This window comes from Tachypleus tridentatus, chromosome 2, assembly GCF_004210375.1.
Source record: "Tachypleus tridentatus isolate NWPU-2018 chromosome 2, ASM421037v1, whole genome shotgun sequence".
In the NCBI taxonomy this organism is placed as follows: domain Eukaryota; kingdom Metazoa; phylum Arthropoda; class Merostomata; order Xiphosura; family Limulidae; genus Tachypleus; species Tachypleus tridentatus.
This window is the reverse complement of record NC_134826.1, coordinates 9,084,994-9,098,866: the sequence shown is the minus strand read 5'-3', so window position 1 is coordinate 9,098,866 and position 13,873 is coordinate 9,084,994. Positions and strand designations below refer to the sequence as shown.

Sequence of the window (13,873 nt, the reverse complement as noted above, 5' to 3'; positions counted from 1 at the left end):
CAAACATTGTATATGTGTTCATTATCCAATCTTCCCAGATATGAGAAGTAAGAGTTAACTTCTTGTTCCTAAAACAAACATTGTATATGTGTTCATTATCCCATCTTCCTAGATATGAGAAGTAAGAGTTAACTTCTTGTTCCTAAAACAAACATTGTATATGTGTTCATTATCCCATCTTCCCAGATATGAGAAGTAAGAGTTAACTTCTTGTTCCTAAAACAAACATTGTATATGTGTTCATTATCCCATCTTCCCAGATATGAGAAGTAAGAGTTAACTTCTTGTTCCTAAAACAAACATTGTATATGTGTTCATTATCCCATCTTCCCAGATATGAGAAGTAAGAGTTAACTTCTTGTTCCTAAAACAAACATTGTATATGTGTTCATTATCCCATCTTCCCAGATATGAGAAGTAAGAGTTAACTTCTTGTTCCTAAAACAAACATTGTATATGTGTTCATTATCCCATCTTCCTAGATATGAGATGTAAGAGTTAACTTCTTGTTCCTAAAACAAACATTGTATATGTGTTCATTATCCCATCTTCCCAGATATGAGAAGTAAGAGTTAACTTCTTGTTCCTAAAACAAACATTGTATATGTGTTCATTATCCCATCTTCCTAGATATGAGAAGTAACAGTTAACTTCTTGTTCCTAAAACAAACATTGTATATGTGTTCATTATCCCATCTTCCCAGATATGAGAAGTAAGAGTTAACTTCTTGTTCCTAAAACAAACATTGTATATGTGTTCATTATCCCATCTTCCCAGATATGAGAAGTAAGAGTTAACTTCTTGTTCCTAAAACAAACATTGTATATGTGTTCATTATCCCATCTTCCCAGATATGAGAAGTAAGAGTTAACTTCTTGTTCCTAAAACAAACATTGTATATGTGTTCATTATCCCATCTTCCCAGATATGAGAAGTAAGAGTTAACTTCTTGTTCCTAAAACAAACATTGTATATGTGTTCATTATCCCATCTTCCTACATATCAGGCTCTGTGTCCCTTTTGTAACTTCGGGGTGCAATGTGTTTTTGTTTGTTGTTTTTTTCATTTATAAAAGTTGCTTGTTTAGGTTTAGGACAAAATAATAGTTCTTAACACAGAATAACATTAAAATATTATAAAAATCAATGAATAATGAACATGTTGAACAGATTTGGACTTTTTCAGGTGAGTTATGACGTGGATGGTTTCTGTGAACGAAATCGAGACGTTCTCTTTACAGACATCATTCAGTTAATGCAGACAAGTGATAAGTAAGAATCATTCCAGTTTTTCGTCTTCAGTGTGAGAACACCATTTTACTTGTAAATTCTTTATAGGAACCAGTAAATCATTGTTAAAATCTATTTACATTTTCATTTAAAGTTTACAAATAAATTTCATTTAGTTAAAAAATCAAATGATTATCTCTGTAAATTTGTCAGATATTATTTGTTATACTAAAAGCTAAATGATTAACATGTATTTGTCTTGTTGCCACACAGTTACAAGTACTTTGTGAAGCTTCTAAATTTCCCAAGATCAAATGTATATTTTAACAAGAATCGACTGATGTAGTTATATTTGTAAGAACGTAAGATTCACAGACTTGTATGTTTTGTTAATATCTTGCTACATTTTGCATGGATACAAATAGTAAACATGGTCAACATTCCTTGTCCAATACAACATTGTTTCCCTAGCCCAAGCACACACTGTGTATTTTAAATAGTATCCACCAAGATATAGATATATATATAAATCTGACTACTAAGACTACTTGTAATCACATTTAGTTGCTGTAGAGTTTTTAGTGGAAATTCGACTAAAAGTTATTAAATATTGTGTAAGTAGAAGAAAGGGGAACACAATGTTTAGGTAGAACTGTTAAATATTGTGTAAGTAGAAGAAAGGGGAACACAATGTTTAGGTAGAACTGTTAAATATTGTGTAAGTAGAAGAAAGGGGAACACAATGTTTAGGTAGAACTGTTAAATATTGTCTAACTAGAAGAAAGGGGAACACAATGTTTTGGTAGAACTGTTAAATATTGTCTAACTAGAAGAAAGGGGAACACAATGTTTAGGTAGAACTGTTAAATATTGTGTAAGTAGAAGAAAGGGGAACACAATGTTTAGGTAGAACTGTTAAATATTGTGTAAGTAGAAGAAAGGGGAACACAATGTTTGGGTAGAACTGTTAAATATTGTGTAAGTAGAAGAAAGGGGAACACAATGTTTAGGTAGAACTGTTAAATATTGTGTAAGTAGAAGAAAGGGGAACACAATGTTTAGGTAGAACTGTTAAATATTGTGTAAGTAGAAGAAAGGGGAACACAATGTTTAGGTAGAACTGTTAAATATTCTGTAAGTAGAAGAAAGGGGAACACAATGTTTGGGTAGAACTGTTAAATATTCTGTAAGTAGAAGAAAGGGGAACACAATGTTTAGGTAGAACTGTTAAATATTCTGTAAGTAGAAGAAAGGGGAACACAATGTTTAGGTAGAACTGTTAAATATTCTGTAAGTAGAAGAAAGGGGAACACAATGTTTAGGTAGAACTGTTAAATATTGTGTATGTAGAAGAAAGGGGAACACAATGTTTAGGTAGAACTGTTAAATGTTGTGTAAGTAGAAGAAAGGGGAACACAATGTTTAGGTAGAACTGTTAAATATTGTGTAAGTAGAAGAAAGGGAACACAATGTTTAGGTAGAACTGTTAAATATTGTCTAACTAGAAGAAAGGGGAACACAATGTTTTGGTAGAACTGTTAAATATTGTCTAACTAGAAGAAAGGGGAACACAATGTTTAGGTAGAACTGTCAAATGTTGTGTAAGTAGAAGAAAGGGGAACACAATGTTTAGGTAGAACTGTCAAATGTTGTGTAAGTAGAAGAAAGGGGAACACAATATTTAGGTAGAACTGTTAAATATTGTCTAACTAGAAGAAAGGGGAACACAATGTTTAGGTAGAACTGTCAAATGTTGTGTAAGTAGAAGAAAGGGGAACACAATGTTTAGGTAGAACTGTCAAATGTTGTGTATGTAGAAGAAAGGGGAACACAATGTTTTGGTAGAACTGTCAAATGTTGTGTAAGTAGAAGAAAGGGGAACACAATGTTTAGGTAGAACTGTCAAATGTTGTGTATGTAGAAGAAAGGGGAACACAATGTTTAGGTAGAACTGTCAAATGTTGTGTATGTAGAAGAAAGGGGAACACAATGTTTAGGTAGAACTGTCAAATGTTGTGTAAGTAGAAGAAAGGGGAACACAATGTTTAGGTAGAACTGTTAAATATTGTGTAAGTAGAAGAAAGGGGAACACAATGTTTAGGTAGAACTGTTAAATATTGTCTAACTAGAAGAAAGGGGAACACAATGTTTAGGTAGAACTGTCAAATGTTGTGTAAGTAGAAGAAAGGGGAATACAATGTTTAGGTAGAACTGTTAAATATTGTCTAACTAGAAGAAAGGGGAACACAATGTTTAGGTAGAACTGTTAAATATTGTGTAAGTAGAAGAAAGGGGAACACAATGTTTAGGTAGAACTGTTAAATATTCTGTAAGTAGAAGAAAGGGGAACACAAAGTTTAGGTAGAACTGTTAAATATTGTCTAACTAGAAGAAAGGGGAACACAATGTTTAGGTAGAACTGTCAAATGTTGTGTAAGTAGAAGAAAGGGGAACACAATGTTTAGGTAGAACTGTCAAATGTTGTGTAAGTAGAAGAAAGGGGAACACAATGTTTTGGTAGAACTGTTAAATATTGTGTAAGTAAACTGAGAGGTTTCAGTATGTAAACTAAAAGAAACTTAGTAAACTGAGAGGTTTCAGTATGTAAACTAAAAGAAACTTAGTAAACTGAGAGGTTTCAGTATGTAAACTAAAAGAAACTCAGTAAACTTAGAGTTTTCATGATGTAAACTAAAAGAAACGCAATAAACGTAGAGGTTTCATGATGTAAACTAAAAGAAACTTGGTAAACTTAGAGGTTTCATGATGTAAACTAAAATAAACTCAGTAAACTGAGAGGTTTCATGAAGTAAACTAAAATAAACTCAGTAAACTGAGAGGTTTCAGTATGTAAACTAAAAGAAACTCAGTAATCTGAGAGGTTTCATGAAATAAACTAAAAGAAACGCAATAAATTGATAGGTTTCATGATGTAAACTAAAATAAACTCAGTAAACTGAGAGGTTTCAGTATGTAAACTAAAAGAAACTCAGTAAACTGAGAGGTTTCATGAAGTAAACTAAAAGAAACCCAATAAATGTAGAGGTTTCATGATGTAAACTAAAAGAAACTCAGTAAACTGAGAGGTTTCATGAAGCAAACTATTTCTTCTTTGATGCAGATGGTAACCTTTGCTATTAATCCTTAATAAAAGGAAGTCGACTTTCTGTAATCATTCAAGATATTGAGTTTTTTAATAGACACACATCATTAGAATATCACGGTTAACTAAGATGAATTATTGTATTTTATATAATATGGTAAACACACATCATTAGAATTTCACGGTTAACTAACATTAATTTTTGTATTTTATATACTATGGTAAACATACATCATTAGAATATCACGGTTAACTAACATTAATTATTGTATTTTATATAATATGGTAAACACACATCATTAGAATATCACGGTTAACTAACATTAATTATTGTATTTTATATACTATGGTAAACACATATCATTAGAATATCACGGTTAACTGACATTAATTATTGTATTTTATATAATATGGTAAACACACATCATTAGAATATCACGGTTAACTAACATGAATTATTGTATTTTATATAATATGGTAAACATACATCATTAGAATATCACGGTTAACTAACATGAATTATTGTATTTTATATAATATGGTAAACATACATCATTATAATATCACGGTTAACTGACATGAATTATTGTATTTTATATAATATGGTAAACACACATCATTAGAATATCACGGTTAACTGACATGAATTATTGTATTTTGTATAATATGGTAAACACACATCATTAGAATATCACGGTTAACTGACATGAATTATTGTATTTTATATAATATGGTAAACACACATCATTAGAATATCACCGTTAACTGACATAAATTATTGTACTTTATATAATATGGTAAACACACATCATTAGAGTATCACGGTTAACTGACATGAATTGTATTTTATATAATATGGTAAACATACATCATTAGAATATCATGGTTAACTGACATTAATTATTGTATTTTATATAGTAGGGTAAACACACATTCGACACTACACTATGTTTCTTTGTTAATTTTTTTCCAAAACTGTTAATGTTATACCTCGCTCTAACTTTGTAAGTTATCCCCATCTAAATTGGCTAAAATATTTATTTGTATATATTTATGTTATATAACTTTATGTATGAATACATTTGGTGTTATATTCACAAAAAAACACTTTAATTTTCAGGGTAAAGTAACTCCTTAGAGCTATTGGATTTTTAACATTGTATGTACATAATTGATCCTACAAGTGACTTTAGTTTCTTTTTCCCTTTCCTTAATGTATAAAACTTTGTTTTTACTACATCTTTATTGCTTTTATTGCTTAACTTTGGTTTTTATTCAGTTTTCATCTAAACTTTTAATTTTTTGCTCTTTAAACTCAGATTTTAACCCATTTGTAGGATTGTTTACTTTTGTTTGTTTATTTGGTGTAATCTTAATATAATGTAGTATTTTTTGTAATACTTTAAAAGAAATTCAATGTATTCTGTTCAATACCAAATTTCAGATCATAATTTTGAGTTGCTTGAAACATTAAGTGTTTTGTGGTCTGGTATGATTTGGTGATTTAAAGTGCTTGACTCACAACATGTAGGCAGTGCTGGATCAAGATAATTGTAAGGCTTAGATAAGGCCTAGACACCTTCTGTTCATAGGCCATATGAGTTAAACCAAAAGTTAGGTAAATTATGGATATACAAGTGATAAATCCTGGTTTTAAATTTCTTGGGCCCTAGGCACTGTGCCTATTACATCTAATAAATAATCTGGCTCCGCATGCAGATCATGAAATCGAAACTTACTAACACTTTTTGCCATGGGAGCTTTATAATGTGATGGTTATTCTCACTATTCATTGGTAAATAATATTTCAATAGTTGCTATGAATGACTAGTATATAATCCTCAAGTTGCTTTGTGCAGAACCAACTAACAACTTGTTTATGTCTTTCAGTCCTTTCATAGTTAACCTGTTCCCAGAGAATGTCAGCAGTACAATTCGCACAAGGCCCACAACTGCTGGTAGCAAAATAAGGGTAAAAAAATTAATATTTGGTTATTAATATATATATAATGTATACAGCTGATTCAGGAATTCATTAAAATGATGAACGTAAGCCTTGTGGAAATGTTGAACATGCAGAAAAAGTTTCAGAGACTATCAATATGAAACTAAATCCTTCCAGAAGGATGTTTAAGATGGCACAGAATCCTTTCAAGACATTTCCCATCAAGCCTTAACTGAATAACATGCTTCTCATACTTGTACCAATTCCTATAATGTATTATATCAATAAAATAGAAGTAGGTATGGATATATGTTGAACTCAGTTATCACCATAGTTTTTCTTGGATAATTAATATTACGTACATGGAATAAATATTAAAATATATTTTTAATTATTGTGTTAAACAGAAACCATAAAATATTTAATAAAATCTGTATTTTTTATGAACTTCATTGCTTAAGATTGTTTTTACAACATCAATTAATGTTATTTTTTTATTACTTGCACAATAATTTCAGACTCAAGCCAACAAACTAGTCGAAGCTCTCACAAAATGCACTCCACATTACATAAGATGTATTAAACCCAATGCATCTAAGAAAGCACATGACTGGGATGAACCTAGGTAATTGTTTTGCCAACCTCAAAGAATCTAGTGTTAATGTTATAATTTTTCATGCTGTATCATTTTAAATTATTCAGAAGACAGAGCTACAAGTTAAACTTATCAGATTCTTCGACATTCTTAAGGTTGCTTTTGTTATATGATAATTATTATCTGTTCTTCCGAGTCTCACAATCACCACATTTACCATAAAATCTCTTTCTTGGTTAATAACTTGGTTATGATTAACCATGTTAATCATATACTGTTCTTCCTAGTGCTAGTATTATTGTGTTAAACATTTATTTTCTGTCATCCCATGTGGTAGTACCATATTAACTATATCTTGTACTACTATATGATTAAACATCCACTCCTTTTTTTGGCTCTAAAATAACCGTGTTAATTATTTACTGTTCTTATTGCTTTTATTATTGCTGTATTAACCATCTTCTCTTGGCCTCACTAGTACCATATTAATCATCCACTGTTATTTTATCCATTTTTCTTTGTCCAGTTACTATCATATTAACGATCTCCTGTTCTTTACAGTTTAATATCACCGTATTAATTACACACTGTTATTTTGAGCTTCAGTATTATCATGTTATTTATCTGTTCTTCTTGAAGTACCATATTAACAGTCTCCTATTTTTCTTGGTTCTACTAATACCACATTAACTGTCTCCTATTTTTCTTGGTTCAACTAATACCATATTCACCATCTCCTATTTTTCTTGGTTCTACTAATACCATATTAACTGTCTCCTATTTTTCTTGGTTCAACTAATACCATATTAACTGTCTCCTATTTTTCTTGGTTCAACTAATACCATATTAACTGTCTCCTATTTTTCTTGGTTCTACTAATACCATATTAACTGTCTCCTATTTTTCTTGGTTCTACTAATACCATATTAACTGTCTCCTATTTTTCTTGGTTCTACTAATACTATATTAACTGTCTTCTATTTTTCTTGGTTCAACTAATACCATATTAACAGTCTCCTATTTTTCTTGGTCCTATTGAGACTATATTAACAGTCTCCTATTTTTCTTTGTACTACTGATACTGTATTAACTATCTCCTGATTTTCTTGGTCTCAATTTACTGTAGTTATTATTCAACATTATGATATTAACTGTTTAAATGTTGCCTTGGTTCTGTTACTACTACAGTAATTATTTTCTGTTATTTTTTGTTTTAATATGGATGTATTTACTGAATGTGCAGTGTTTCTAAAGAAATACAAATCTTTACTTACAAAACATTTTAATATAAGCCCTCTACATATATGAATAACTACAATGTTTTGAAAAAAATGAAAGGTATTTCAAAGTATTTGTCAATACTCACATGTATACTATCTGTTTAGTTAAGAAAGAGACTGGTTCTGTTGAGTTTAAATAAAGTTTATTTAAAGCTAGTGATACAAAGCTGTGGAAGGTGTTGTTTATTTAAAGTTATGTATACAAAGCTGTGTAAGGTGTTGTTTATTTAAAGCTATGTTTGCAAGGCTGTGGAAGGTGTTGTTCATTTATAGCTATGTATACAAGGCTGTGGAAGGTGTTGTTTATTTAAAGCTATGTATACAAGGCTGTGGAAGGTGTTGTTTATATAAAGCTATGTATACAAGGGTGTGGAAGGTGTTGTCTATTAAAGCTATGTTTGCAAGGCTGTGGAAGGTGTTGTTTATATAAAGCTATGTATACAAGGGTGTGGAAGGTGTTGTCTATTAAAGCTATGTTTGCAAGGCTGTGGAAGGTGTTGTCTATTTAAAGCTATGTATACAAGGCTGTGGAAGGTGTTGTTTATTTAAACCCATGTATACAAGGGTGTGGAAGGTGTTGTCTATTTGAAGCTATGTTTGCAAGGCTGTGGAAGGTGTTGTCTATTAAAGCTATGTTTGCAAGGCTGTGGAAGGTGTTGTCTATTAAAGCTATGTTTGCAAGGCTGTGGAAGGTGTTGTCTATTTAAAGCTATGTATACAAGGTTGTGGAAGGTGTTGTTTATTTAAACCCATGTATACAAGGGTGTGGAAGGTGTTGTTTATTTAAAGCTATATATACAAGGCTGTGAAAGGTGTTGTTTATTTAAAGCTATGTATACAAGGCTGTGGAAGGTGTTGTTTATTTAAAGCTATGTATATAAGGCTGTGGAAGGTGTTGTTTATTTAAAGCTATGTATACAAGGCTGTGGAAGGTGTTGTTTATTTAAAGCTATGTATACAAGGTTGTGGAAGGTGTTGTCCGTTTAATATTTGTCTGTTTAATTTTCTATTTTATTTTTATATTATCATGGTTTTGTTGATGATAAAAAACGACATGTTGTGTTAGGTGAGAAATAAATTATATTTATTTTATGTTATAATAGATTTATAATTTTGTACTTATTTCTGTTGAGTGTAATTTTGGGAACTAAATATTTTACAAAGTTACTACTTTTAATTTACTTTTTACAACTAGGTTACAAAAACTTGAGTAATTTTTTTTCCACTGTAGGGTAAAACATCAAGTTGAATATTTGGGGTTGAAAGAAAATATCAGAGTAAGAAGAGCTGGTTTCGCCTATCGCCGACCTTTTGATAAATTTCTTCTTAGGTGAGATATTTTACAACATGCAATTGTTTATTTAATTTATTCTATTTGAGGAGTTTCTGACATTATCCGTTTGACAAAAAAATTAAATAAAACCTACACGTAGTGACTTGTATCAAGTCATTAGAAACTCAGTTGGCACATGATATCTTTGAGTTTGGGACAGAAATTACTTCAACTGTCATCAGAAAATATGAAACTTGTCACTGTTAATCGTATACGAGGAATCAATAAGAATACTGTAATTAAGTTATGGATCATTTAATTAACAAGATAATAAGAAAGATAAATATTGTATTTCAGTACTAAGTAAATTAATATTAACTTCTGATAAAAAAAACTAACTGTTCATCAGATCTAAAATATAACTGTTCTAATGTTCCTTCTTATATTGACTAGAATTTTTTTCAGTTCTCATGTGACACCAAACATGCTCGCCATTTCAGCCATGAAGGCATTATCATGTGTTTTAGTCAATCCCACTATTTGTTAGTAAAAGAACAGCCCAAGAGTTAGCAGTAGGTGGTGATTACTAATCTTACACTGCTAAGTTAGGGACAGCTAGTACAGATAGTCCTCATGTAGCTTTGTGTGAAATTCAAAAACAAACAAGCAGTCTTATGGTCCTTATTATAAAGAATAGAATACACTATTTCATCAGTTGAGTACCATCTCTGTTAATGATATTTTCAGCCATAATCCAGTGTTATCTCATGATGTTTTTACCAGCATAACAAATTTAGGTTAGTCCTAATTCTGTGTATTAAGCTAACAATGCATATTAATCCTTGCAATAAAAATACATAATAATAAAAATTTAAAAATAGGTATATGAAACATTCTAACCAATACTGTTAATGATATTGACGTTAAAGAAAAATATAACTTCCAGGAAATAAACAGTAATGGTTTATTCTGTGCCTCTCTAACAAATTCTAATGGCCAATGAAAGCCCTTTAAGTGGTTCTGGTAATGTAACTTTAAAACAGTTTAAGATCTGACATAAAGTTACTAAATCACATTACTGCTTAGCTGTAGAGTTGAGTAGCAGGACATCAGAAATAATACATAAAAAACAATAATGTTTATAAAGGCACAATATAATAAATGAGATGAATAACTAACTCTTAAAGTCTTGGCACTCCAACTAAAACTTTAAACCAATTAACTGTTCTGTTACAAACAGCAGGAAACTTTTACTGATCTTCAATAACTTCTCAATAGAAGATGAAGAAGTGGGCTTGATAGAAAAATATGTTTTAAGGTTCTCAGAAAGAAGAAAAACACTTTAAATATGTTTAAATAAAACTTCTAAATAATCACTAAAAACGTGATTAGAGCAAAAAAACAGATAACAGAATCCTAAAGCTCATTTTGTAAATTAAATATCTTTATTTTCAACCATAGAAAGGGTTTATTTTTCCTACCAAAGATAGAGAAACACACAAACTGATAATTTAGTTTGTCTAAGTTAAATACTTATTTTTATTCATGCCCAGAATTTGATTTACACTTTGTCTCAATGTAGGACTGTAACGTTTGAACTACAGGTACTTGTTCTTTATAAACAATGTAGGTCTGTAACTTTTGAACTGCAGGTACTTGTTCTTTATAAACAATGTAGGTCTGTAACGTTTGAACTACAGGTACTTGTTCTTTATAAACAATGTAGGTCTGTAACTTTTGAACTGCAGGTACTTGTACTTTATAAACAATGTAGGTCTGTAACTTTTGAACTGCAGGTACTTGTTCTTTATAAACAATGTAGGTCTGTAATGTTTGAACTGCAGGTACTTGTTCTTTATAAACAATGTAGGTCTCTAACTTTTGAATTACAGGTACTTGTTCTTTATAAACAATGTAGGTCTGTAAGTTTTGAACTACAGGTACTTGTTCTTTATAAACAATGTAGGTCTGTAACTTTTGAACTACAGGTACTTGTTCTTTATAAACAATGTAGGTCTGTAACTTTTGAACTGCAGGTACTTGTTCTTTATAAACAATGTAGGTCTGTAACTTTTGAACTACAGGTACTTGTTCTTTATAAACAATGTAGGTCTGTAACTTTTGAACTACAAGTACTTGTTCTTTATAAACAATGTAGGTCTGTAACTTTTGAACTGAAGGTACTTGTTCTTTATAAACAATGTAGGTCTGTAACTTTTGAACTACAAGTACTTGTTCTTTATAAACAATGTAGGTCTGTAACTTTTGAACTACAAGTACTTGTTCTTTATAAACAATGTAGGTCTGTAACTTTTGAACTACAAGTACTTGTTCTTTATAAACAATGTAGGTCTCTAACTTTTGAACTGCAGGTACTTGTTCTTTATAAACAATGTAGGTCTGTAACTTTTGAACTGCAGGTACTTGTTCTTTATAAAAAATGTAGGTCTGTAACTTTTGAACTACAGGTACTTGTTCTTTATAAACAATGTAGGTCTGTAACTTTTGAACTACAGGTACTTGTTCTTTATAAACAATGTAGGTCTGTAACTTTTGAACTGCAGGTACTTGTTCTTTATAAACAATGTAGGTCTGTAACGTTTGAACTACAGGTACTTGTTCTTTATAAACAATGTAGGTCTGTAACTTTTGAACTGCAGGTACTTGTTCTTTATAAACAATGTAGGTCTGTAACTTTTGAACTACAGGTACTTGTTCTTTATAAACAATGTAGGTCTGTAACTTTTGAACTACAGGTACTTGTTCTTTATAAACAATGTAGGTCTGTAACTTTTGAACTACAGGTACTTGTTCTTTATAAACAATGTAGGTCTCTAACTTTTGAACTGCAGGTACTTGTTCTTTATAAACAATGTAGGTCTCTAACTTTTGAACTACAGGTACTTGTTCTTTATAAACAATGTAGGTCTGTAACTTTTGAACTGCAGGTACTTGTTCTTTATAAACAATGTAGGTCTGTAACTTTTGAACTACAAGTACTTGTTCTTTATAAACAATGTAGGTCTGTAACTTTTGAACTGAAGGTACTTGTTCTTTATAAACAATGTAGGTCTGTAACTTTTGAACTGAAGGTACTTGTTCTTTGTAAACAATGTAGGTCTGTAACTTTTGAACTACAGGTACTTGTTCTTTATAAACAATGTAGGTCTGTAACTTTTGAACTACAGGTACTTGTTCTTTATAAACAATGTAGGTCTGTAACGTTTGAACTACAGGTACTTGTTCTTTATAAACAATGTAGGTCTGTAACGTTTGAACTACAGGTACTTGTTCTTTATAAACAATGTAGGTCTGTAACTTTTGAACTGCAGGTACTTGTTCTTTATAAACAATGTAGGTCTCTAACTTTTGAACTACAGGTACTTGTTCTTTATAAACAATGTAGGTCTGTAACTTTTGAACTACAGGTACTTGTTCTTTATAAACAATGTAGGTCTGTAACTTTTGAACTGCAGGTACTTGTTCTTTATAAACAATGTAGGTCTGTAACTTTTGAACTACAGGTACTTGTTCTTTATAAACAATGTAGGTCTGTAACTTTTGAACTGCAGGTACTTGTTCTTTATAAACAATGTAGGTCTGTAACTTTTGAACTGCAGGTACTTGTTCTTTATAAACAATGTAGGTCTGTAACTTTTGAACTGCAGGTACTTGTTCTTTATAAACAATGTAGGTCTGTAACGTTTGAACTACAGGTACTTGTTCTTTATAAACAATGTAGGTCTGTAACTTTTGAACTGCAGGTACTTGTTCTTTATAAACAATGTAGGTCTGTAACGTTTGAACTACAGGTACTTGTTCTTTATAAACAATGTAGGTCTGTAACTTTTGAACTGCAGGTACTTGTTCTTTATAAACAATGTAGGTCTGTAACTTTTGAACTGCAGGTACTTGTTCTTTATAAACAATGTAGGTCTGTAATGTTTGAACTGCAGGTACTTGTTCTTTATAAACAATGTAGGTCTCTAACTTTTGAATTACAGGTACTTGTTCTTTATAAACAATGTAGGTCTGTAACGTTTGAACTACAGGTACTTGTTCTTTATAAACAATGTAGGTCTGTAACTTTTGAACTGCAGGTACTTGTTCTTTATAAACAATGTAGGTCTGTAACTTTTGAACTGCAGGTACTTGTTCTTTATAAACAATGTAGGTCTGTAACTTTTGAACTACAGGTACTTGTTCTTTATAAACAATGTAGGTCTGTAACTTTTGAACTACAGGTACTTGTTCTTTATAAACAATGTAGGTCTGTAACTTTTGAACTACAGGTACTTGTTCTTTATAAACAATGTAGGTCTCTAACTTTTGAACTGCAGGTACTTGTTCTTTATAAACAATGTAGGTCTCTAACTTTTGAACTACAGGTACTTGTTCTTTATAAACAATGTAGGTCTGTAACTTTTGAACTGCAGGTACTTGTTCT

The 13,873-nt window shown here is 30.7% G+C and overlaps 2 protein-coding genes across 2 annotated transcripts in view; one reads left to right on the top strand and one right to left on the bottom strand.

Annotated features, from left to right (window-relative positions):
- The window catches only part of LOC143237801 (unconventional myosin-Ie-like), a 93,346-nt gene extending 83,829 nt beyond the window's left edge, over positions 1-9,517 (top strand). Inside the window, 4 exon segments of the mRNA XM_076477408.1 lie at positions 1,187-1,272; positions 6,224-6,305; positions 6,797-6,903; positions 9,385-9,517. Of these exon segments, the coding sequence (XP_076333523.1) occupies positions 1,187-1,272; positions 6,224-6,305; positions 6,797-6,903; positions 9,385-9,487 (378 nt within the window). The 3' untranslated portion in view covers positions 9,488-9,517.
- Positions 1-13,873, bottom strand: part of LOC143237813 (unconventional myosin-Ie-like) — a 524,866-nt gene that overhangs the window by 282,297 nt on the left and 228,696 nt on the right. The gene's annotated exons all lie outside the window — the stretch shown is intronic.